General features: G+C 32.5%; 3 protein-coding genes across 4 annotated transcripts in view; 1 reads left to right on the top strand and 2 right to left on the bottom strand.

Moving 5' to 3' along the window:
- Positions 1 to 23,435, top strand: part of LOC106785371 (furin-like protease 1) — a 183,854-nt gene that overhangs the window by 126,510 nt on the left and 33,909 nt on the right. The window lies entirely within an intron of this gene.
- On the bottom strand, positions 2,250 to 9,188 carry LOC106785372 (dynein intermediate chain 2, axonemal-like). The gene is made up of 10 exons (XM_014745763.1): positions 8,019 to 9,188; positions 7,147 to 7,308; positions 6,837 to 6,937; positions 6,614 to 6,768; positions 6,325 to 6,502; positions 5,787 to 6,215; positions 5,380 to 5,662; positions 5,026 to 5,316; positions 4,275 to 4,897; positions 2,250 to 3,753 (listed from the first exon to the last, which is right to left on the bottom strand). Exons 3-10 carry the CDS (start codon positions 6,932 to 6,934, stop codon positions 3,471 to 3,473), a joined length of 2,340 nt encoding a protein of 779 aa, XP_014601249.1. The 5' UTR covers positions 6,935 to 6,937; positions 7,147 to 7,308; positions 8,019 to 9,188; the 3' UTR covers positions 2,250 to 3,470.
- Positions 17,780 to 19,780, bottom strand: LOC106785373 (dynein intermediate chain 2, axonemal-like). The gene is made up of 3 exons (XM_014745765.1): positions 19,385 to 19,780; positions 18,613 to 18,895; positions 17,780 to 18,130 (listed from the first exon to the last, which is right to left on the bottom strand). The coding sequence occupies exons 1-3, from the start codon at positions 19,687 to 19,689 to the stop codon at positions 17,789 to 17,791; spliced, it is 930 nt and encodes a 309-aa protein (XP_014601251.1). The 5' UTR covers positions 19,690 to 19,780; the 3' UTR covers positions 17,780 to 17,788.

Genomic DNA, 23,435 nt, shown 5'->3' with positions numbered 1-23,435 from the left:
ATATTATTAAAGTAAAACAAAAAAAAAAAAAAAAAAAAAAAGAAAAGAAAAAAAGTAAATTAATTTCTATTAAATGGTAGAGGTGTTATGGTGAATTTATATCTCATAATCTCGTTTCACAAATTACTTTGGTGAATTGAATTCGTCGAGAATTCAAATTGAAAACTTCACCGTTATGGTTACGTATGGTGTATATTTGTACAAATGGGAAAAAAAAATTTGAAAATATTCTCATAGAGGTTTTCAATGAGGTAACAAATGATAAAAGAGTCAAAAGTGGTCGATTTGACGTGGAATGTCCCATATATAATATACTCATATTACTACTTATATTACTTTATTTTTTAGCAATTCAATTGATATCGTAAAATATTACTAACACATATTAGGTTTTTTGTTTTGATATTAGACGATTAGGAGTTAAAATGCTATGATATCAAAAAGTCAAATATAATCCAGAGTCAGTTTTGACGGTGGACTTTTATCAACGAGCCTGTTTCAAATTCCTGGAGAGAGAGTTAATCGCGTACACGAAGTAGTGCCGCGATATTAATGTAATCGATTGCTCCGTTAGCTCGCATATTATTGGCCACCGACCAAAACGATATTCATGGATTACCCTTGCCCCCGAGATATCTTCCATTTAATTCTCTCGGCCATGATTTAAAGCGCTAAAATGCATTACTAGTAGCGGGGTCTCGTTCATTTACTCGAATTTACCGATCGAACGAAGTAGTAAATGTTTGTTTATATACGAAAGAATCTTTTTCGAGATAAAATTATTTGCATTTATTGAAAACATTTAATTTGGCAAAGAAAGAAAAATAAGGGGTCAGGTTATACGGATTAATATATTTTAAAACGTAAGATTGTATAATTTTTTGTTTTAATGTGACATTTCGCAAAAACAATGCTGAACTTTCTGCGTCACCTCTCGTCTTGCATATTCAAAAATTTTCTAAGAAGAAATTGTATTAAATTTTAATGAAGTAAGGTTAAAGTCATATAATCTCTTTGTTGTTTCACGTCTACTCTACATTTCATTATCCTTTCATTTAACTTTCCAACGATAATTACATTTTTTCATTTCGTCCGTGATCGCGGCATAATAAATTGCCTTTGTCTGGAATATCGTATAATAAGGTACGTATAATTGCGATATTCAATGGATTAACGTAATTAATGACCTACGTCAGTACTCGTATCGATGAATAATTAACAAAATAAAAAGAGAAAAAAAAAAGTATCGACAAATTTCCCTTGATTGTGAGTCATTTTATAAAATCTCGTATATAATTGAGTCTATTAGAATGAAACTCTCTAATAATATGTATAATAGGTACACCGTATATATGTATAGACGTAAACGCATTATCTCAAGGCGCAGATCAAAATCATTTATTTAAATTTATTGAATCACAAACGTAGAAGTATAATATAGATATCTTTATATCTACGCATACATATATTCATTCTTTTTATACGATACATAGAGAACACATAGACCAAGCCCAGAGACCGCAAATTTCTGGACTTGCGCCAAGCGTTTTACCAGACTCGTATTTTATATCCCCAAGACCGCTTTCTTCGACCCTTCCTCAACTTCTCCTCGCAGCATACACCTTCAAGCTCGACTTCAGTTTCTCTGAATTTCTTCGAGATTTCTCAAGAGACTCCGATCTTTGACGTTCCCACAGCAACAAGGGAAAAGGAAGGAAGAGAGGATCCAGTACTTTTCGCTAGTTTCCTTTTTTACCAAATTTACATACTCGTGTGCTTACGATTAATTCTCTTTCCATTACTTTCCTCTTCCATGGCGAACTATCACACGTTCTTTTCGTTTTTTTTCTTTTTTCTCTTTCTCTTTACTTTAGACAGGAAAATCCCAGATCTGGAAGCTTCACCGTGTCCCTAGTCAATACTCGTAAGCTTAGTTTGAGATGAAGAAAATGTGAGGATACCATGTAGTATGCATCGAGTGTCACATAATATATATTGTATATACCTATGTACATATAAATTTGATAGTGAGTTAAATGAAGGATAGGATAAGTTATTTATTAATTGAAACAGAGAGGTGATAAAGGATTTGCTACGAACACACTACTGTTAATGATTTATATACGAATCTTGTTTCTCTGTATTAAAATAGGGGAAGAGAAAATAATCCCCCAGAAGGTGTGAATATTGAATTTTAACTTGTAGTATATTCGAAATAAATTATTTTAATAAGATATCTCTCCGTAATAGTATTTTTTATTGAAAATATTACTGAAATAGGAAATTTCTAAAACTGTACAATTTCTGATCGTAAAAGTATAAAGCTCCTCCACATAAATAATATCGGTAAAGTTCCTTGAAATTTGTTTATTTTTGTATACTAGATTTTCTAAAAGTGGCTTTTCTCTCGCGTGTATGCGCGTCATGTGTTTTGGAATACCGGAAGTTATGCCTGAAAGACTCCAGCAACCAACGGAAATGTCGTCTTGCGCCACAATCCAGATAGCAAATCGGAACTTCTCTTATGAATGTCGACCTTTCCTGTGTGAATTTATCATCTCGCTTCTAGGAAAGTCGTACCGGAAATTTATCCCCTTTCCATCATTCTCCGAAACGACGACTACGACGACTACGACGAAGAGAGTGTGGGCTCAATGCTTTTCTTCTTTCCGCGATGTTACCAAAATGAAAGTTTTCAAAGTTTCAACATGGTACGTTTTAACTTTGAGACTTTTAACGTTATCTTAAACGATTTAAAAGTACAATCGATATATCGTTAAAATGATTCTTTGATTTTCTGCTTTTAGTTTAATATCACAGCCGTTTTTAGCTGTTGCATCTTCGATTTATCGTTGCAACGATTTAATTCAATTTATTCGAATTCATTATGCGTTCCTATTAACGTTCAATTATTAAACGATATCAGAGAGCCGTAAAGATCACAGAATAATCAGTATCGTTAATAAATATCCTTTACGTGTATATGTTACTGTGAAAGATCGAAATAATGTTAAGATTCACATGATGATCGTTTTGGTTTATGTCCAAAATATTAATGTTTAAGAATAAATCCAAATATTCTGTCTTCCACCGACGTATTTGTTATGCGTTCACAAACGACCATGCGAATCTTAACAATCTCCCATTTCGATTTATCGTGATAACGTGATATATATCGTACACACACGCGCACGCGTACACATGGTTGCACTAACAAAGCTTATCGAACTCTCGATAATGAATATAAAGAAAAGAATGAAGAGGAGGACCCTTAGAAGTGTTTCTGAAGGATTCACCTCGAAATTACGAGTATGACCGCGCTTTCTTATGGTTTATTCTCATTTTTCTCACTATATATATGTATATGTGCATTGTTTGAGTATTGCACGAGCATATGCATTCCGATCCTCTTCAGCTCCCGTATTCTTCTTTCTTCTCAGCTTCTTTTGTTATCGAACGATCGGTAAATGCTATTCTATCGAATGGAAGTCGGAAATCCTTGGGTAAACCCTACTTTGGATGGCCTCGAGCTCTTCCAAATAAGCCCTGCCCAGTCCAGCTTCACGTTCTATCGCTTTTGCTGGCTCTGGGATAAGCATAGCCTCAATCTCTTTCATGACAGTCCATGATTTCCGTGGACTACAGGGATCCATTGTTTTTGACTTAGGTATTTTCGCACATACTTTGTCAATATCAGAATATTTATCAGCGTTTACTTTTTTCGATTTCTTTTCTATCTTTTTGAATTTCTCTCTGAAAAATAAAATCAAAACATGACCGTTCCAATATTATTATTGTGAAAAAGAATAAACGTTGGTATTGAATAGTTTGAAAACCCGTTCAACAAAATCCACAAAAAAGAAAATTCCCATTGATTAATACAGGTTATATATCCGACAACTATAGTTTTATTATTTGATTAATGTTATACTTTTTATCGAGTATGATAAAATGCACCAGCAGCTTAAGGGAGCTACGAAAATTCGAGATAGTTCATATTTTTTTTTTATTATTTTTTCTTTAAAGTAAGTCGGTATTATGACGACTCGTTTATTGGCCGACAGTAAAGCCATCGCAAAAAGGTTAATGGTGTTAAAACGATCACACGTAAAATGGATGACCCGGATTCGTGTCTACGGTTTACCCAACTGCCCAATATTTTTTTTTTCACAAATCCTATACTCTTATCTATTTTCTTTACGTTGATTCGAGGATGAAGAATTTTGACAAAGACGAAAATAAATAATATATGAAATATATATTCTATCTCTTACCGAGCTAACAAGACTCTTTCGACCAGTCGTTTCTTTTGAGTCCAACGGATCGGCTTTTTCGCTTTATGAATTTGCCTTTTTGCTATCCTTAACTCTCTGTGAAGTTCTAAAGGTAGCTCTAACATATCTCTTAAAGATTCTTCACTTTTATCTACAGTAGATGTTCGATCGGTTTTCTCTTTTCTCATAGACGGCGGCGCATACTTCTTCTTACGCCAAGTTTTTCGCCAACAGCAGACCTTTGGTTGGCATAGAATTTTGCAAGGCCTTCGAAGACGAAGGTCGAACTTCTTGACCGGTTTTTTCTTTTTCTTTATCTCAGGTCTCTTAGGACCACTTGTGGTCGGTATGATCTCGTCTGTGGTAGTTTCCGTTATTATCTCGGAAACAGTCTCGTGAATCTTTGTTATTTTTTCTTCATCTATTTCCGAATCCAAGGATATCTTCTTTGTCACAGCTGCCCTCTTTTTCTTTCCTTTTTTCTTCTTCGCATCCTCCTCGATTATATCTTTTTCTTTTTCAGTTTCTCGTGCCCGATGTTTTAATTGTTTGTGATCAAACTTTCGTGCGAGCGTTGAGTGTCTAAGGTTTGGATCTCCCTCCGATTCGAGTTTTTCTCTTTCCTGTAAAAGATAAAATAAAATAGTTTTTAACAAGAAAAGAGATAAGAATCGGGAAATTAATTTTAACTGTCTTTTTTTCTTTTTTTTTTTTTTTTTTTTTTATTAAGCCTTCTCTCTTCCCTTCCTACCTTATTCACAGTCTCAAAGAACATTTCTTCGGCAATCATGATTTCAGGAAGTTCCTCTCGAATCCTTTTCTTCGTACTTCTTCTACCTTTATCTTTATTCGTCTTTGTCTCCTCTTTCGTCGAAGGCTTAACCTTATCTTTCTTTCTTATTTGCTGTTTACTTCTTCCCTTAATCTTCGGAATCTTCCTAACGATAACTGGCTCTTTCTCGCTGTTTAATATCTTTAATATTTTGATTTCTTTGATACGAGCATCCACGGCTTTCACGTATTTCGAATTTCTATCTAATCCCTGATAATGATAGATTAAAGAAAGTTATGCGTTTTCATTGATAATGATAGTTTATATACATACCATAGTCAAAAGGTTTCTTTCATTCCTATCGAATTTTCCTAAAGCCTCTGTCGAACGAGTCAAATATATATTTCCTTTCTTATCACCAACAGCTAACAAATATCCATTTTCATGGGCCGCCATAGTCGTTAGGCCAACTTCGCTTAAATGTAACTCAACGATTGGTTTCTCGATACTCTCTAAAATATCATAGACTTCTAATTGACCATTCTCCTTTATGATATAGAATAGAGAGTGTCGAATTTTATTCCAGCAAGCTTTGACCGGTGAATAACGTTGGCTTCTTCATAAATAAAAAATAGAAGAGTAAAAAGAACATATAAATCGGTTCGATTGTATATCCTCTCTAGTAATAAATTATAAATATAAAAATATATATAATAATGGGGTAGAGAAAGAAAAAAAACCTGATCGTTATTAAACTGCCTTCTCTGGTATCTTCCGCCCAAATTCGAGTTGTACCTTTGCCAACGGTCATAAACACTTTCGGATTGAAAACGTTGCGATCAACGGATAATACTGATCCATTGTGAGTATTGAATCTCATTGATAATTTTTCAGCGTTCGTTTTAACTTTTCTCGAACCACTAACAACAATACCATTTTGTAAACCGAACATAAATTTCGTACTCATAGATGGCTCGAAATTCGCCGAAGATATTCCAATCGATCTTTCCATCAACGGTTCGTTTGGATTTTCTAAATCGAAGATCAATTGTTCAGTTGGGTGATGTAAGTTTCTCGTGTCCCACCAAAGTGCTTGACCGTCCCAAGAACTTGAGAAAAATTCAGTGTTTGTTTTCGTATAAATCCATTTAACTGCAGTCGTTGAGTATCTTCAATATCAAATCTTTATTTAGGATTTTCTATTCTTCGAATACGTCATTAAAGATATCAGTTTTTTTTCATCAAACAAAACAATTATCTTAGTAAACTTGAGAATACCTATGACTATTTCGTGGATAGGATATTTTAACCGGCTCAATACCCATTCTTACGTCCCAGTAACAAACTTGCCCAGTTATAAGACCACCAGCAAGCACAAAAGGATCTCGAGGATTAAATTGGCATACCAATGTTGGATATGAAGCTTTAATAGTCATATATGGTTTGTTAGGAATTTCTATACGTAAAATAAAATAAATATCAATTATTTTCATTTTTAACGCGATCCACAAGAAATACATTGCGATTGTAACATTTTGTAATACGTTAATGGATTAAATCTTATTACCTAAATCCCAAATGTACGTGTCCGTACTGTAATCAATTTCTTTTTTCAAATTAACGAAGCAATAACAAACTACCATCTTAGTATCGTCGGGTGACCAATCGATATCATTTACCGATCTGGCGGGTGTCTCTTGATCCGGAAAAACGTTTAACAGTCTAAAAAAAAGATTGAACAACGTTTTTGTTTTTCTATCAAACTTAATGAAAAGTTAGAAGAAACGTACCTGATTCCACGTTCTGTGGTCAAGGGAGTCGGTATCATATCATCAAAATAATGATCGTATATACTAACAGCGTTATTTAACAGGATACAGTGTTCCATATTCTGTTTAGAGAATACTTAATATTACTAATGAATTGAATTTAAGAATCACGTGTATATATTTCAATACTCAAAGTAAAGTTATTCTTAAGAAATAAATAATTAATAATGGATATGGATTTTGTATTAGACCAAGGCATATTACGAAACCACTTTGAAAACCGTACAATGCACTCGGTTTATCGGTACTATTACTAACTCTAGAGATTTACCGCAAGTAGGTAACGTAATTTAGGAGCCCACTCATCGCCCTTCTCCACCCGCCTGCGAAATCTCGCGGTAGTTTCATGGTCACCAGGATGAATCTCCTTTGGCCAACCACCCTCGTAATGGTATATTCCGCTGTTCTTCGTGTTCACCGCTGCGGTTTGAACCTATGATTTCAGATATGAAGTTTGTTTAATTTGTCGGAAATAAATTTAACTTACCTTGTTTAACGTAGAATAATTCTTGTTTGCTAGCTCGTATGTGATTTTATATTAATTAATTAAATAAGAAATTTGTGACTTTGTTTTCAAGTGTTCTTTTACGAAAAAAAAAGAAAAGAAGAAAGAAAACGTACTTTGAGATTTTCGTACTCGCGAATGACCGTAAGACAAAGATTAAGGCAATACGATTTACTTACTTTAATCTAAGCCAATTTTGTCAAGCGTATCATGATAAGCTTTTATTTGAAAAGTTTTTTGAAACCACGTTGGAAACTAAATATTTTCAATTGATCTCGTACTTCTTCCCATCAGTGATACCAAATTCTCGTTAACGCGAATCCAACAATACGCCCGATATTCTCCACTGATTCATACGAACGGAGAACAAAAAAATTAAATTCGCATATACCGAAATGTTTCTTATTTTTACGACGTCGACTATCAAACTATCCTGTCGTTTCCTTCTTCGTATATTTTTACGCCATCAAAATCTCTACAAAACTCGTATAATTTCTACGAACGGAAACTTTTCGAATATCATTTTCGCTTCATAGATGTTTTAAGTTTATCGATAACGAAGACAAGTAGTGTGTATTAAAACGAATTCTAACAAAAATGATATTACTTGTCTTTTTTAAATTTACACGTAAACTCACACACACACACAGTTCATCCTTCGTGGAAATGTAAGGGTGGTTTTAAAACTAATTGAAATAATTTCTAATTAGTTAAATTTCCTAACTAAAAATAGAGAGGTCAAAGATGAAGATACAGATTTTTATGATGCACGTAAGATACTTCTCTAGTCTGTCGGCAAGCATGATGTTACAGACCATGACCACATCATGATGATATACACATAATATAACAGACACATATGAGACTATCGTTGTCGGATATAATCTTGTTAATGAAATCGACCTAACCTCATGTAACGCTATTTGCTTCGTGTACTGCGTGCCAACGTGACAGGGGCTCTTCACGATGTAATTGTGCATCTCCTGAGGATTTGGTTTGATCTCCTCGTCCAAGTTCGGCCCGCAAATATCGAAGATGCATTGCTTACCAAATTCTGAACGGGTCTTCACGTAAACGTATTTAATATCCATCATTAATAATATTACATATAATTATGACTATCTCGAAACAAACTTAACGCTTGTTAAAGAAAATTTCCGTAACAATCGATAATCACGTACTCATATTTCGATATAACATTTAAGATTTCTCTTGTTAAAAGAACAATTATATTCGAAGTCATGAAAAAATAACTACGAAATTAATTGAGTCTAACATTTGGTGAGTCTATACAAAATAGATATATTTTTTAAAATAATCGAATACAAAAATTGTTTCCTTTTTATTCTTATACGAGAGTAATGTTTTTTCGCATCAATATTCAATTTAAATTTATATTTAATAATCAAGCGTTAAAAAGGAAATATATTAATAGGTCCATATAATGGATGTAACACGAACGATATTTATTTCTCTTTGGATCATTGAAGAACCGCTTTACTCGGCCGTAATCAGTTCGACGAAATAATTCATAAGATCTATGCACGTTTCAGTCTGCACGCTGAAAGAAAGAAAGGAAGAAAGAAAGAAAGAAAGAAAGAAAGAAAGAGAGAGAGAGAGAGAGATAGTGTGAGGAAGACATTTAAGGAAAAAAAATACCGAGGGAAGTGCTAAAAGATTCATGAATTCACCGCGTCGCGGAATAAAGTTGCGGACGAAGTGATATTTGCCCTGTTTCGCTTTGCAAACACACGCGAGAGAACTCTTCCTCGCCTGACGTAAATTCCCGTTCGTGGGAAGAACTCTCTTTCTCTATCTTTCCCTCCCCTTCTCCCCCCCCCATCGTCCCTTTTCTTCTCCCTCTTTCAATATACCTCTTCCTCATTCGTCCCTTTACTCGCACGTAAACGTCAAAGATGTTAGCACCAAAACGCGTCGTCTTCTCATCCTTTACTTCGTCGTCTTCGGAGGTGTTCTTCTTGACAGCTTTTAACAGCATTTACAAAACTCGTTTCTCTATATACCGCCATTTTTCAGCTTTATTGACAAGAGAAATAAGAAGACAAGAATATTATATATATATTTTACGTTATTTACACGAAAATTTGGATTTTGTGTTATATTATTTATTAGAAAAGTAACAAATGTTTTTAAGAGAAGAGTACGAAATAAGGAATATAATTATATTGTTTATTCTTGTTAGCTTTGAACTTTTGTTTCTTTTTTTTTCTTTATTTTTTTTTTTGAAATATAAATGATCATTTATACGTGACCGAGACAAATTATATTAGGATAGAATTTTATTCGTAAAAAACGGATTAGTTTGAAATCGAGAATTTTTAGTCTATTTTAAATGGACGAAAAATGAAAACGGTCCAACGGGATATTACAGCAAATTGCATGCTCATTTAGTAAGAATTTTATAACACAATACTCGGCAGCAATTAAAAATTTCATTTCTTTAAAACGAGGGTAACAACGTATATGCTTTGCCGTTCGAGAAAATGAAAGAAAAATTAAGGATAGATTACTATTTGGATCTCGTTTCTTATGCAAAGAGAAAATAAAAAAGAAAAAAAAAGAACGAGAGAAAAAGATATAGTATAGAAAGATTGGTTTATCTGTTTATAAGGATTTAATATCATTTGTATAAGAGATAATTATTTTATTAGAGAATTTGTTTTTATCATTAAATATATAATATAATTTTAATCTAAATTCAAATATCTCTTTATTCTCTATAAAATAATAAATAATATTATTATCTCTTGAAAATTCGCGAGAGAGAGCACAAAAAAAGAGAATATAATATAATTTATGAGATACTATTTGCAAATTCTCGGAGAACGAATTAGAATGATAAAATAAAAAAAGAATAAGGCCACTGGAAATAAGTCGCAATCAAGATATCTCGGTTCTTTGGCCGAGTTCGATTCATCAGGAACCGCTGATGTAATCATTCCACCTTAACGAGCCGATCATTTCTGGTTATCGAGTCGCCTCACCTCGTTTCCTTCGTCTGGTGCATGGAAATGCACCCTTCTCGATATGCTATATATATATATAGATAATATCGATTTATCGAACATATGTATTGTGTAATAAATATATGATCGTATATATGTATGTGTATGTACATAGATATATACGTACATACGAAAAAAGTAACATGTAGTGGCAAAACGTCGTCTCTACTTGTTATTTTATATATATATATATATATATATGGATATCTGTACATCATATTATACCATTGTAGATAAAATATTATGTTCCTATGTATATGTCCTGCGAACATTGCCAATGACATTTCCTCGTTCGTTCATCTTTGAAATATTTGCACTCGCATCGCATATAAATCCGAACATGTCAAATTTTGAGCGACTTATCCACTGTAAATCATTTCCCAACTTCTCGTTTTGTTTTTATCTGTTTTTTTTGTTTTCTTTTATTAATTTCCAATGAATGTTAAAAAATAATCGAGAAAGAGATAAAACATTTGATTCTGTTAACATCAAATATTGTTCTCTTTCGTGTTATAATAAATCATTGATCTGATAAAAAATTTATGTTGAACGTAAAATTTCGATATTCGAATATATTTCTCTATACTATAGTTAAATAATGTTTTTATTTTGAAAAGAGTAATATAATACGTCATTCATTCGTCACCGTTCGATCAACAGAATTTCATCATTTTTTTTTTTTTCTCTCTCTATCTCGAAGAAGCACTCAACGCAAATGCGAGCCCGAGGGTTGTACATGGCAAACTTTTCTATTTTGTTTTCAAACGAAAAATTCTTAAGTGCGAAACAATTAAGCGACAACTATTTCCTGGGGGTCTCTCGTATGAAGCATTCGTGTTATGCAGGAAAGACAAAACGAGAGAAAATCAGAGTTAGAGGTTACACTATTTTCGACCGAAATATCACGCCAGGAAAACCGAGCGTGGTTGTCGTCGTGTTGGAAAAAAGTTACAGTAACAGTAACGGAAAAAGAGGAAAGAGGAGGAGAGAACGAACAAAAGGGAATAAAAGAAAAAGTGTGAGGAATAAAAAAATATTATAGTTACAATTGCTCAATTCCCAACGATTGATCTACATTTTAAATATTAAAAAACAGATAGCAATATATATATATATTAATTTATTTTTATTAATAAATAATTAATTATTAATATATTGTTATTGTTATTATATTATTTCGTTCATTTGCATAATAACGTTTTATCGTTCTTTCATTTCAGTAGGAATAATTCATTCCACAAATGATAAAAAGATAAATGTAAAGAAAAGAAAAAACATTTATCACTCAGAAAATAAAAAGAAGAATAAAAAAAAAAGAACCTAATAAAATTATACCCGCTGTGTCGTATCATTTATTATTCAACAGCCATAAAAAATTTTTGTCACTCGGTAGCGTTAAATCTAATTATTATTAAAGAAATATATTTTTGAATATAAAAGTTTAAGCATTCTATCAAATACATTGACGCTGAAAATTTTCTAAATTCTAAAAGTAGAGATAATCGCACATTGGCTTAAATGTTAATATTCTTATGGCGAATAAAAATGGAATTATTATATACCGTTTAAACGTATACGATAATAAGATATATTTACAAATGCAAATACGAAGGAGAATCACCAAGGGATTTTTTCTTTTTTAGAAAAACTTGCTTGCACATTTTTGAATAGAATTACTATTATACCGTTTAAACGTATACAATAATAAGATATATTTACAAATGCAAATACGAAGGTGACCACCATGAGGGGGTTTTTTTTTTCTTCTCTTTTTTCGAAAAACTTGCTTGCACATTTTTGAGTAGAAAGTAGTCAAAATGGTAGTTCTTCTTTTTAACATCACATTCACCACGCCGTCGAAAGGTGTTTACCGTGTGGAAGCATATTCTCTGTTTACCGGTCCATTGTGCACAGTACGACATTGCATTCCACTTTGACCGCTTTTTTCTCCTTTGCTTTCTTTCTTTCTTTCTTTCTCCCTGTTTCCTTTTCTAGGCGTGTGTAAGCGCGCGCGCACGCCGGTGATCTCTGATTTTCACGAAAAGCCTGACGAATCGTTGCTCTCATCAGCTAATGCACGTAGAAAGACTTTTGCCGAGTTTGTTCTTCCTTTATTTCTCTTCCTAGCACTATCTTTTTACTTTCACTTTCTACTTTACTCTTCTCATTTTCTTTTACATTTACTATTGTAATACAAAAAATCAAAAAAAAAAACAAGGATTGTTTTTTTCACAAATCTTTATTTATGTTTTTTAACACTTTTGAAAGAACGATTGATATTTTTGACACAACTATATCTTTTCACGTGATTAACTCCGATCTAGGATAATAATTGTTTCATAATTTATTCAGTTAGAATGACATCAATTATTATTCGTCATACTGATTTGTTAATTTTACATGCATATATTTATACGGTAAACATTGAAACCACGTTGAAATATTATAATAGTTCTTGTCAGATCTATATCTAATGGATGGGTGACCCATTCAGAAAACAGAAACCGTATGCTGTTGACTAAATACGTTGATGTAAAATACGCTACTTCTTTAAAAATATTGGAATAAGTGTGAGAAAGTGTTCGTATAAAAAATGATTTGAACTCGTACAAAAAGGGCAAAATAATAAAAAGACATGTGTAAGTATAGGTAAATGAAATTTTTCTCTTTTATAATACCGTTATTCGTCATCTTAAATCTCAAAGCTTGTCAACCGTTCACTCAATTGTAAAGAATTGTTCTACAAGGAACATTGTGCAGATTTCTATATGTATAGAGAGAGGTATGAAAAGTTTTCGAGGGAGAAGAGAATTCATGGGTTTCTCTTTGAAAGTTCTGCTTGTTAAACGAAATCTACATTCCCGTAGTAATGACGACATTCTATCTTAGATACTGTCTTTACCAAACTCCGAAATTCAGGTATATATACCGGCGTTCATTCTGTTTTACAAACTTTATACTTGCTCGTTGTTCTTTCTCGCTCTATTACTTTTCAAATTGGCAATTTCGTTCGATAAATAAAAGAGAGAGAGAGAGAAAAAAAACGTTTATTAAATAAATTGTTACAATAATTATTCATTTATTTCTATATTAGCGAATATTAGACAATTATTAAATAAAAAAAAAAACAACAAATTCGTTGAACGCGTTAACTTTTATCTTGGAAATGTTAATAAAAATCATTAGAGTATCACGAGAAGAAATAATTTTGTTTAGAGAACTTGTTTATTTCATAAGAGAAAATAGTAGAAAATTTGACTCTATCTTCTAGTTTTCTTTCATGAGCAACGTTCAAAAGGCGAGAACTAGAAAGGAGTGAAAAGTAATGCACCCTCTTGGAATCGGTTTTCACGGTGAGAAGTACCGGCATCGATTTACCCCGATTCTATTCACTTCTCTCTTTCTTTCTTTCTTTTTCTCTCTCTCTCTCTCTCTCTTATTCCCTTTCTCTCTTTCTTCTTTCTCGGTGTTCCGCGAACTTTTCGTTTTTCGGAGTGCTTCCGCTTTCACCTAAACTTCGAATTCTTCTCAGTTTTCGATGGATGTACGGCCGTACTCTTAGCTTTCTGCACTTTATCTCGCTCGAGTCTCGAATCGTCCAATTGACGTTTCAAACGATTACAAAGTTTCTCGTGTGACGTTTCTTTGCCGAAAACGCAATGAATAACGTGTGATCCATAATTGAACTTGTTCTACTTTTATATTCTATCTCTCCTTATTGATTTTATAAATAATTCGTTAAAAGTATTATTTATTTCCTTCTTTCTTTTTTTTTTTTTTTTGTTTTACTTTAATAATATTACTTATTATAAACTTTGTGTGTTAAGATTTTTAAATTAATATTTATTACAATATATTTACGCGATTATAAAAATAAAACAATACCTTTTCGAAACTTTTATTTAATATAATATGCGGATATTCTCGGATACAATTCTTCCTCTTCTTCTTTCTTCTTGTCTTCAGTTTCCTCAATTGTTGTTGATTCGTCGTTTGGAGATATCATCTTTCCTGATATTTTATTCGTTAGTTCGTAAACGTCTGCTTTCTGTTTCGCAGTCTTATATTCTTTTTTATCATTATCTTTCTCATCTTTCAATCTTCTGGTAAGTGGCATACTTAAAGATCTACGGAAAGAAGATTTTCCAACGAATAAATTGTCTCGCCATGTTTCAAGATGTTTTTTCGCTTCTTTGACATCTTCCGCGAGGACATCGGGTGATGCATCCTTGCCTAATAAGATTCTTTTCTTTTCCACTTCCATACTTTCTGATATACCCTTATCCATCTCCAATATTTTCTGTTGCCACTTTTGCCAATCCGAAGGTGACACCTTTTGTCGAGGGATCGAAATTTCTTCCGAAGGCTCAATGAAACCTGTCAATGTTTTCTTCTTAGATTCTTTTTCTGTCTTAACGATGTCTGAAAAGAGAGTAAAATAATATCATTAAGTCCTTCACTATCTATTTATGGATTATCTTTATCTCGTTCTTTTGAAAATACATTTTTTTTTGTTTATCGTGCGACAATTGTAAAATTATGTGAACTCAGATTAAATCATTTATCTTCGTAAGAAAATTTATAAATAACTAACTTTGTAAATAATCTTTGCAATGAATAATTGTATTTGTCGTCTAATAAGAAAGTAAGTGCTATTACTTTCTTGTCTTTGATTTATATCGATGATTAAATCAAATTGTTGCGTTAACTCGCTTTGAATGCATTCCATCAAATAATTAATATTCTACGTGCAAGTAATAATAGTACTAATAATAATGATAATAATAATAATAATCGAACTATATCGCGTTATTACCATTTGGTGTCAATTACAGCGAGTAAATTGATTTACACATGCAACTGACGTCCATTAACGCTAAATGTACCCTCCGTTGTCACTATTATAAATAGATTTAATCGATCATATCGGTATTCATTTACTTAGTATTAGTTTAGATTGTAAAATATTACAGGCTTATGAATGTTTGTAATGTAAATGTTTACATATCTGCTTATGCGTATATCTATGAGCAATTTCGAATATTGCTGAACATAGTTCCACTTTCATTTCCCATTTTGTGATATCCGTATAACTTATGTTTACAATGAATGTTCTCTAACTAACGTATAGGTACTCTTGATATTAGAACTTCACTGCAGTTGTGGTATTACTTGTACAACTGTAGTCTAGTGTGTGTATATATACATTGTTCTCATTTACATGTAACTTACGTTGTCCTCGTATGGTAAAAGTTTTGTCAACATTTTTAAACGTACTCTACGGGAGTTAAAAAAGTTTTTAACAACATATCATACAACTATTTGTCACGAAGACAATGAAATATTTATTTCAATTGGAATAATTGTGAAGATAATTTTATTAAACAAAATATAATATAAAAATTTTTTATTATGAAGATTCATTCGACCAATCGTGGTCACTTTAAACGTCTAAGTCTATTATTTATAATAGCAACGAAATCGGTTTTAGCAAGGAAAAAAAATGTAGAGGCAAAGGTGTACGCATGCGCACCAATGTCCGACCTTTCAACAACGGCAAGCTTTGTACTCGCCACAGTTACTATGGCGTTCTTAATTAAACTTTGATCATAGAAAACCCTATCGACCGAGAGAGTCTATCGCTTGTAAAAGTCGTCGATAATGTTGAAGATAGTGCTTAAGGGAAAGTGCAAGATAATGTTTCACGCGTACTCTTCTGATGGTTCATTAAATGGCTATACATTTTAATTATATTGTACGTATGCAAAAGAAAATTGTATCTGTAAAATAAACATTAACGTGTATTCTATTTGAATGGAATTATTTGTAATGCATAAAAGATTACGAATTTGTAGATTTAAAAAAAAAAAAAAAAAAAATTGTTCTCATTGGTATAAATTATGATAGTTTATAAATCAAACAAGCGTGTTCCAATTATTATTAACAACTACAACGAACTTGTAAATCGACAATTTACAATTGTCCATTGAATAAGACAGAATTATCGTGTGTTAGAATATATTATCTAATCTCTTAAGCCTAAATTCGATAATACATATCTGTTTGTTCATGCGACTCGCATCGTCTCTAGCTAGTATCGAATCGGTGGTGCATTCGAGCGCTATCATCGACTAGGTTGTCTTGAGTGGCATAACTGCGTAGCGAGAACTCGATTATAGGTCAGCGGTTTGTCGCTTTTATTAACTCCTACTAACGTTCACGCCCCAAATCTCACTGTTCGGCATTATCCTCCTTGGCAATTCAATTACCTCATTAGCCTGGATTAATGGCGCTTATCGATGAAAATAGGTCAGAAGTAATGAATATTTTGCCTTGTAAACATTCTTTTCTTGTCTCGCGAATCAACGTATACTCGAGAATTTATAATATTTAGAAATAATCATCACAATAAATCCCCTTTCTCAATAATAATAATAATATCAATTTTTGATTATATTACTCGTCGTCATTTTTATCGTAGATTAAAATATTTCATCAAAAAATTACTTCGATTATTCGAAATGATACTAAAGCTAGTTATGTTCTTCCATCGAAATAGTGTCTATAGAATCTGTAGAATTTGCTCTTTGACCTCTATTGGTCGGATTTAGTAATTACATCGATCGAAGATGACGAATCAGCGGGATTGGTCATATTAGCTGAAACGTGTTCTGGTTCTATAATTCCTCATCCAATACACAATTCACATAATTTCATACAAATGATCTATTTATAAACGTAACTAGTGGAGTATGTGAACAGTAATTGTAAACAAAATTCAAATAATATAGCAAATATTGTCAATTATTGATAGGTTTGGTTGAAAATAATTTTAATTATGTAATAAAAATGAACAATTCACTTAGGATTACATTGCCCTTACCTGCACAACAAATTTCTGGTTTACAAACACGCATGGGACAAATCTTCAATGGTATCTCGCTAAGGGCTCGTCTCTTTCTACCCTTCTTTCTAACGAGTTCCTCTGATTTGACGCTTTCAACTTCGAGCTTTGCACCCATTTCTTCAAACGAATCGGAAATTTTGTATCCCGGCGTTGACTTTACTGGACTCTTTAAACGTCTCGGTCTTGGTTTCCTCCTAGATTTATCCTTGTGTAAATGAACATCTTTATATAACTCGGTCCTTTGTGCTTCGAGTTCTGCCTGTTTGGTTTTTAAATAAATATTGTGTATTCTTTCTATCTCTTTGCTTTTTTCAGATTCATATAATTCTTGTTCCTAAAACAACGCGAAAAATTTATCTAACAATTTATATTTTAATTCAAACATATTAGCAAAGATCATATCTTTTTTTTTTTTTTTTTTTTTCATTTATCATATTGAAACTTAAAAATAAGATAAATTAGATATTATAGCAGATTATTCAAATACCGTTGTCATCGTAAGGAAATAATGTTTCTCTGCCTCGAGTATCTCAGGATCATCGGCAAATGGACTATCACGTCGACTCAATTTTTTTGGTTTAGATTTCCTTGGAATATCTTTTAACTTCTCTTGTTTTTTAAATTGTCTTTTTATCTTTTCTCTGGTATTTTTTCCTTTAAATCTATCTCTATCCTTAGATTTATCCTTATACTGATCTTTAGATTTTAAAGGTATAGATTCCATCATCGATGACATAGGAGTACTAACTATTGTCAATCCTATCTCCTTTCTTCGAGTTTCCGCTAATTTTTCGTATTTACTACATCTATCCAGATACTATATTATAACACACACACAGAAATAATAATTATATTTAAATATCAGGATATATTATATATACATGTAACTTTTTCATTTACGTTTGTATACATGCAAGCAAATTTTTCACAATTTTCTCTTCTTACAAATGATAATAAAAATCATTCAAAAAGTTTATACGCGACATGCAAACATCGTTACGTTGGTTAGATTTGTCATTGGCTGTGAAGTGACATTATTTTTCATTTAACTTTCTTTTTCATTTCTGGTATTACAACTCGATTGAACTTGCTACATCGAAAAAGTCGTTTGAAGTTGCCATTCGTTACCATAGCAAATCGAATGAAAAGTATATTTCGACTTGATTACTGCTGTATCGATTCGTGTTGATAAACGTTAAGTACTTATAGCCGACACCGTTTCACAACTTTTTAATAAGTACCACCGTAACTGAGAGTACTTAAAAACTTTTCCCAAAGTATAAGAAAATAAAAACTTACCGAAGCGAAGAAGTGTTTGTCATTAGGAAACGTGGTAGTACATAAGCCTTTGCACGCGATAAGATAAACTTTGCCATTAGATCCACCAACGGCCAAGATTTTACCATCGTCGTGAGGTTTGATCGTAGTTAAAGGTTTTTCACAAATTGAAATTCCGTAATATGGTACAATTGTTCCTTCAAAAAGATCATAAACGTCCAACATGCCTATCGTATCTATCGTGAAAAAAAATGACCATCTGGATCTGCTCCAACATGCTCCCGTCAGAAAGCTTGATATTTTTCTACAAAAAAAAAAAAGAAAACCAAAAAGAAAATAAAAATTTTATGATTTCTCTAAAAATATACAAATACATTCTGTTGTAAGTCTGTTAAATTACTTTCTTTAAATGAATATACTAAAAGTTTTCCATGTTGTTTCAAAGAAAAGTTAAGATATGTGACGGTAACAGATGCAAATAAGTATGCATTGTCAAAAAAAGAAAACCATTTATTTCTCGGGATAATATATTAATTTTTCGAGCTGTGTTAATTAAGTATAATATTATTTATTTTAACAAGTATATAACACGACCCTAAACTTTTAGAACATTAAATACGTGAAAAACAAAATGATGTAATAATGACAAACTTCAATCGATATACCAGAGACGTCAACTACGATAACGTCCATTTACTGGGAAGCATTAGGGAGGAAAAAAATGAAAAATTGAATTCCACAAAAAAGTGTCTTCTCCGAATAAAAATAAATCCTATTTGAAAAGGATCATTACCTTCCTGTCTTGACCAGGCAATGTTCTTTGGTTCCCTCTGTCCAAACCTTGGCGTGATTGTCGCCGACAGTCAAAAAGTTCTTCAAACTTCCTGGATGCCGATCGATGGTCAATACCGATCCAAGATGACAATAGAATCTCGTATAGAGTTTCTCGGTCTTTGATATAGCTCTTCTATTGACGTTCACGACGATCCCGTTCTCAAGTCCAGCGAGAAACCCACTGCCCATGGTAGATTCATATTGAAGTGCGGAAACACCGGTAGCCTCATTTATGTTCTCTCTCTCGGGATGTGCCAAGTCCATCACTAGATTCTCAGTTGGCCTCTTCAAGTTCCTGGTGTCCCACCACTTGACCGTACCATCGTTAGACGCCGAAAAGAACTCGGTATTGGTCTTGGAACTGATCCAGAACGCCTGGTTCGCTGGATTTCTTTCGATGTGACCAAGAAAAAAAAACAAAACAAGAACTGAAATTACGATCTAACTTTGAGTTACTTTCAATTCACTCAAAATATTGTTAGTAAAGATTGTTTGGTTTTCTTTTTTTCTTCTATCAAATTCGAGTAAAACGATTCGTCCGTCATTCGAGATTTTTTTTATCTGCGTGTTGAGAAAATATCGAAATTGTTTTTCTTTTTTTCTTTGTTTTTTTTTTTTTGCGTTTTTTCTTTCGTCAACAATTCCTTTCCTTGAAACAGTCTCTTATCGCAATACTTATGCATAATCCTGAATCGTAAATGGTTCGGATATCGGGTGAACGAGCATCTGGTAAAGTGAGATATAATCCCACCACACCTGTGACTGTTCAGAGCTTCCGATATTTGCACCGGCGAATCACTGGTTCTTGTGTCCCAGCTGCACACTTGACCGGACATCAAGCCACTTATCAGCAAGAACGGGTCACGTGGATTAAACTCAATAGCCACAGACGCCGAGGCTGACTTCAGAATCACCGCCGGATTGTTTGGTAGTTCTGTGATACACAAGAGAAAATGAAATTTCTCACTTCGATATATCAAATTCAGTTTTTAGATTAATCAATATTGACGATGTTGCATTCATTTAAGCTAAATTACATTAGAATTCTTTTGAATATATAAAAGTTTGTTTTTTTTTTAATTACGTACATAAAAGAAAAATCATGAAAATTATTTTTTATCAATAGAAATGAAATACCAATGTTCCAAATGTAAGCGTTCGGGCTCAAATTTGATGGCAATTCGATCCGATTTTTGAAACAATATGCGACAGCAAAATGGTATGTATCCATCGACCAAGATACATGATTAACAGGCCTAACGTTTGTTTCTTGATCAGAATATATTCCTTCGATTCTAAAGAAATAAAAGTCCTGAAAAGCTGAAATATTTCCTTGATTCTTTTCTTATCTATTGTATGTATCAGGGGTTAAAGCGGTTCAGGAAACGTATGATTTTCCAATCGTGACCACCATAAATCGTGTGTAAAGGACGCTTTTACACGAGTGTTCTCGTCACATCGTAGTAGTCACGTACGACGTATTGACATTCTTAGATTTACAATCCTACTATTCCCTCTGGTCAAATCATCACATTGTACGGGTTTGTAGTATTATGCATCACAAGAGAAAATAGCTAAATTTTATGATGAGGTATCACCTACCTCGTTAATCATAGGGTAAAATAGTATTAAACTTATTTTTTATGTTCCTTAAATTTCGTCTAAAACATTATACTTATTACAATGCTTTTGTAACTTATATTGTTTAGAATTATATAAACTACATTCTATAAGCTGCATAAGTCATTTTGGGATAAAAATGTAGTTAATGACTTTTAGTTGAGCACGAAAGATATGTGTGTGTGTGCGTGTGTGTATATATATAAGGTTATTTTGAAAATGATATATTATATCATACCTCATATGAGGAGAGACCATTAATTCCGTAGGTATCATGTCATCGAAGTAATAATCGTGAATATTGATAGCGTTATTTTGCTTTATAGCGTGCTCCATCATCTAAGATTATAACGATATATGTAATAAATGGATGTGTGATTTAGAAGAATTTGTACCCTGGGAAGGAAACTATTTCACTTACCTGCATAAGTGGGTTCATAGATGCAATCCAATTGTCGCTCCTGATAACTCGTTGACGGAATCTACGAACCACTTCTTCATCTAATGGATTTATTTCTTTCGGCCAACTACCTTCTAAATGTACTACACACGAATTTTTTAATTTTGCAGCTTTAGTCTGAATCTGATTATTAAAAATATTAAATCAAAAATAATAAAATATTCTCTCTTATATATAAAAAATATTTAATAGTAATATAGATATCATATCTAACCTCGTGAATTGCAAATTGTTTTGATCTCTGAGTACTCTTATCAATTATTTGCTGATATATGTAATTTTTATTTAAACTTGGATCTGGAAAGATATTTTCTTCGACGGTTGGTCCAATATCTTCGAAAATACATTGTTTCCCGAATTCACGTCTTTCTTTGACGTAGACGTATTTAGAATCCATTATTACGTAATTGTAAAAAAGCTTCTCGCAAAGCGTTAAAAATATATATATATATGTAAAGAAATGAAAGAAAATGAGGACAAAAGTGATAATAAAAATACATGGATCATAAAAATAAATTAAATGACATTAAACATTGTCAAAAAGTTTATTCGAGTAACTGTCATTATCGTTTATTCACATCTGTGTTCGTTTCGATGTATACGATGATGCACAGAAATTTATTCGTAAGACGAAAAATAATGAAACATCGGAGAAAATTCAATCGCGATTAATCTTACAAAATCCTACGCATAAGTTTAGCATCGCATCTGTTGACCGTCCTATAAAGGGCGTAGTCGTTATCGATAGGATTACGATCCCTCGAATAGCATTAAATTTACCAATCAATACACCGCACAAGGCCACAATTCACGTAAGCTACGATGGTACACGATTTCTACTAATGAATAGAAGCTAGATGTAGTTTATGTTGACATCATTCTATTCGATATCGACCGATATCGAAAAAAGATATCGAGAAATTGAATATGAAATCCTAAGCTTCTTAACTAAAACAGTTAGTAGGAATTCGTAAACCATTATTATCCTCCACTTATGCGTTCAGTTAAATTTATTGATCTCGAACAAGCCTTTGATCGGTTATTAAGCAAATTCACTATGTTTCAAACGATTCTACGAAGACCTCTCTCTCTCTCTCTCTCCCTCTCTTCATCTTCTACTGTTCTGTATTCTATTTCCTCAAACTCATATTCAAAGATTCACTTCCGAGAGATATCCTACGTAATATAAGCTAAAGTCTCAGCTATTCGTCAATTCGTCATAAGCTTCTCTTTGGGTATGATATAGGTTCGGCGACGTGCCATTACTCATCGATCAATTAGCTGATATTGCGAGTAACACGATATCTCCGTGGATGCTGAAACTACAGATCAAGTTACCTGTCGCTTTGTCAATTTGATTATTTCTCGACGAATGTTACGTTCCTATCTTATCGTAATTCTATTAATCAATATAAAGGAATGAATTAATTAGAAGAAAAGAAAAAACAATGAAAGCTTATTAAATATATAAAAATAAAAATATACGTCTAAGATGTGGATCATATTTTATATTCGTCATTGATATTCTTTGTCAATTTTTGAGACATTTAAAATTGTTTATTACGATTGTGGTCTAATGATTAACGTTAATAGCATCTATTAGAAAATAATGTAGCATCACTTGCCATCGTACTCGATTTCACGTTATTTGAAATTATTCGATGAACTTGTAAGAAACGTGATAATATTTCACATATAAGAACGAATAAAATGAATACGTTGTAACGTGTTCGTGTAACGAGCTTTGAACGAGGAAATGAGATCGATATGAAGCCAATGCGCATGATAATTGTTCAAAGATTGGAGGAACGAGACAGACACGAGATATTGTGAAAGGATAAAAGCTTTGAAACAAATAACGAGAACGTTGAGAACTGACAACGAAAGAAAAATAAGATATAATCAATCATAAACGTAACAAAAAATGAAT

Source organism: Polistes canadensis, unplaced genomic scaffold, assembly GCF_001313835.1.
Source record: "Polistes canadensis isolate GaletaPanama2010 unplaced genomic scaffold, ASM131383v1 scaffold_49, whole genome shotgun sequence".
NCBI classification, from domain to species: domain Eukaryota; kingdom Metazoa; phylum Arthropoda; class Insecta; order Hymenoptera; family Vespidae; genus Polistes; species Polistes canadensis.
This window is presented reverse-complemented; position numbering and strand designations above follow the sequence as displayed.

Excerpts from the sequence above, each read along its gene's own strand:
- LOC106785372 (XM_014745763.1), bottom strand. The coding sequence starts at position 6,934 with ATGGAACACTGTATCCTGTTAAATAACGCTGTTAGTATATACGATCAT. Across the intron at positions 6,503-6,613 it reads CACGTACATTTGGGATTTAG|AAATTCCTAACAAACCATAT; the intron begins GTAATAAGATTT and ends TTTTACGTATAG. Across the intron at positions 5,317-5,379 it reads AAAGAAACCTTTTGACTATG|GGATTAGATAGAAATTCGAA; the intron begins GTATGTATATAA and ends TATCATTATCAG.
- LOC106785373 (XM_014745765.1), bottom strand. The coding sequence starts at position 19,689 with ATGGACTTGGCACATCCCGAGAGAGAGAACATAAATGAGGCTACCGGT. Across the intron at positions 18,896-19,384 it reads TGCCTGGTCAAGACAGGAAG|AAAAATATCAAGCTTTCTGA; the intron begins GTAATGATCCTT and ends TTTTTTTTGTAG. Across the intron at positions 18,131-18,612 it reads ACAAACACTTCTTCGCTTCG|TATCTGGATAGATGTAGTAA; the intron begins GTAAGTTTTTAT and ends GTTATAATATAG.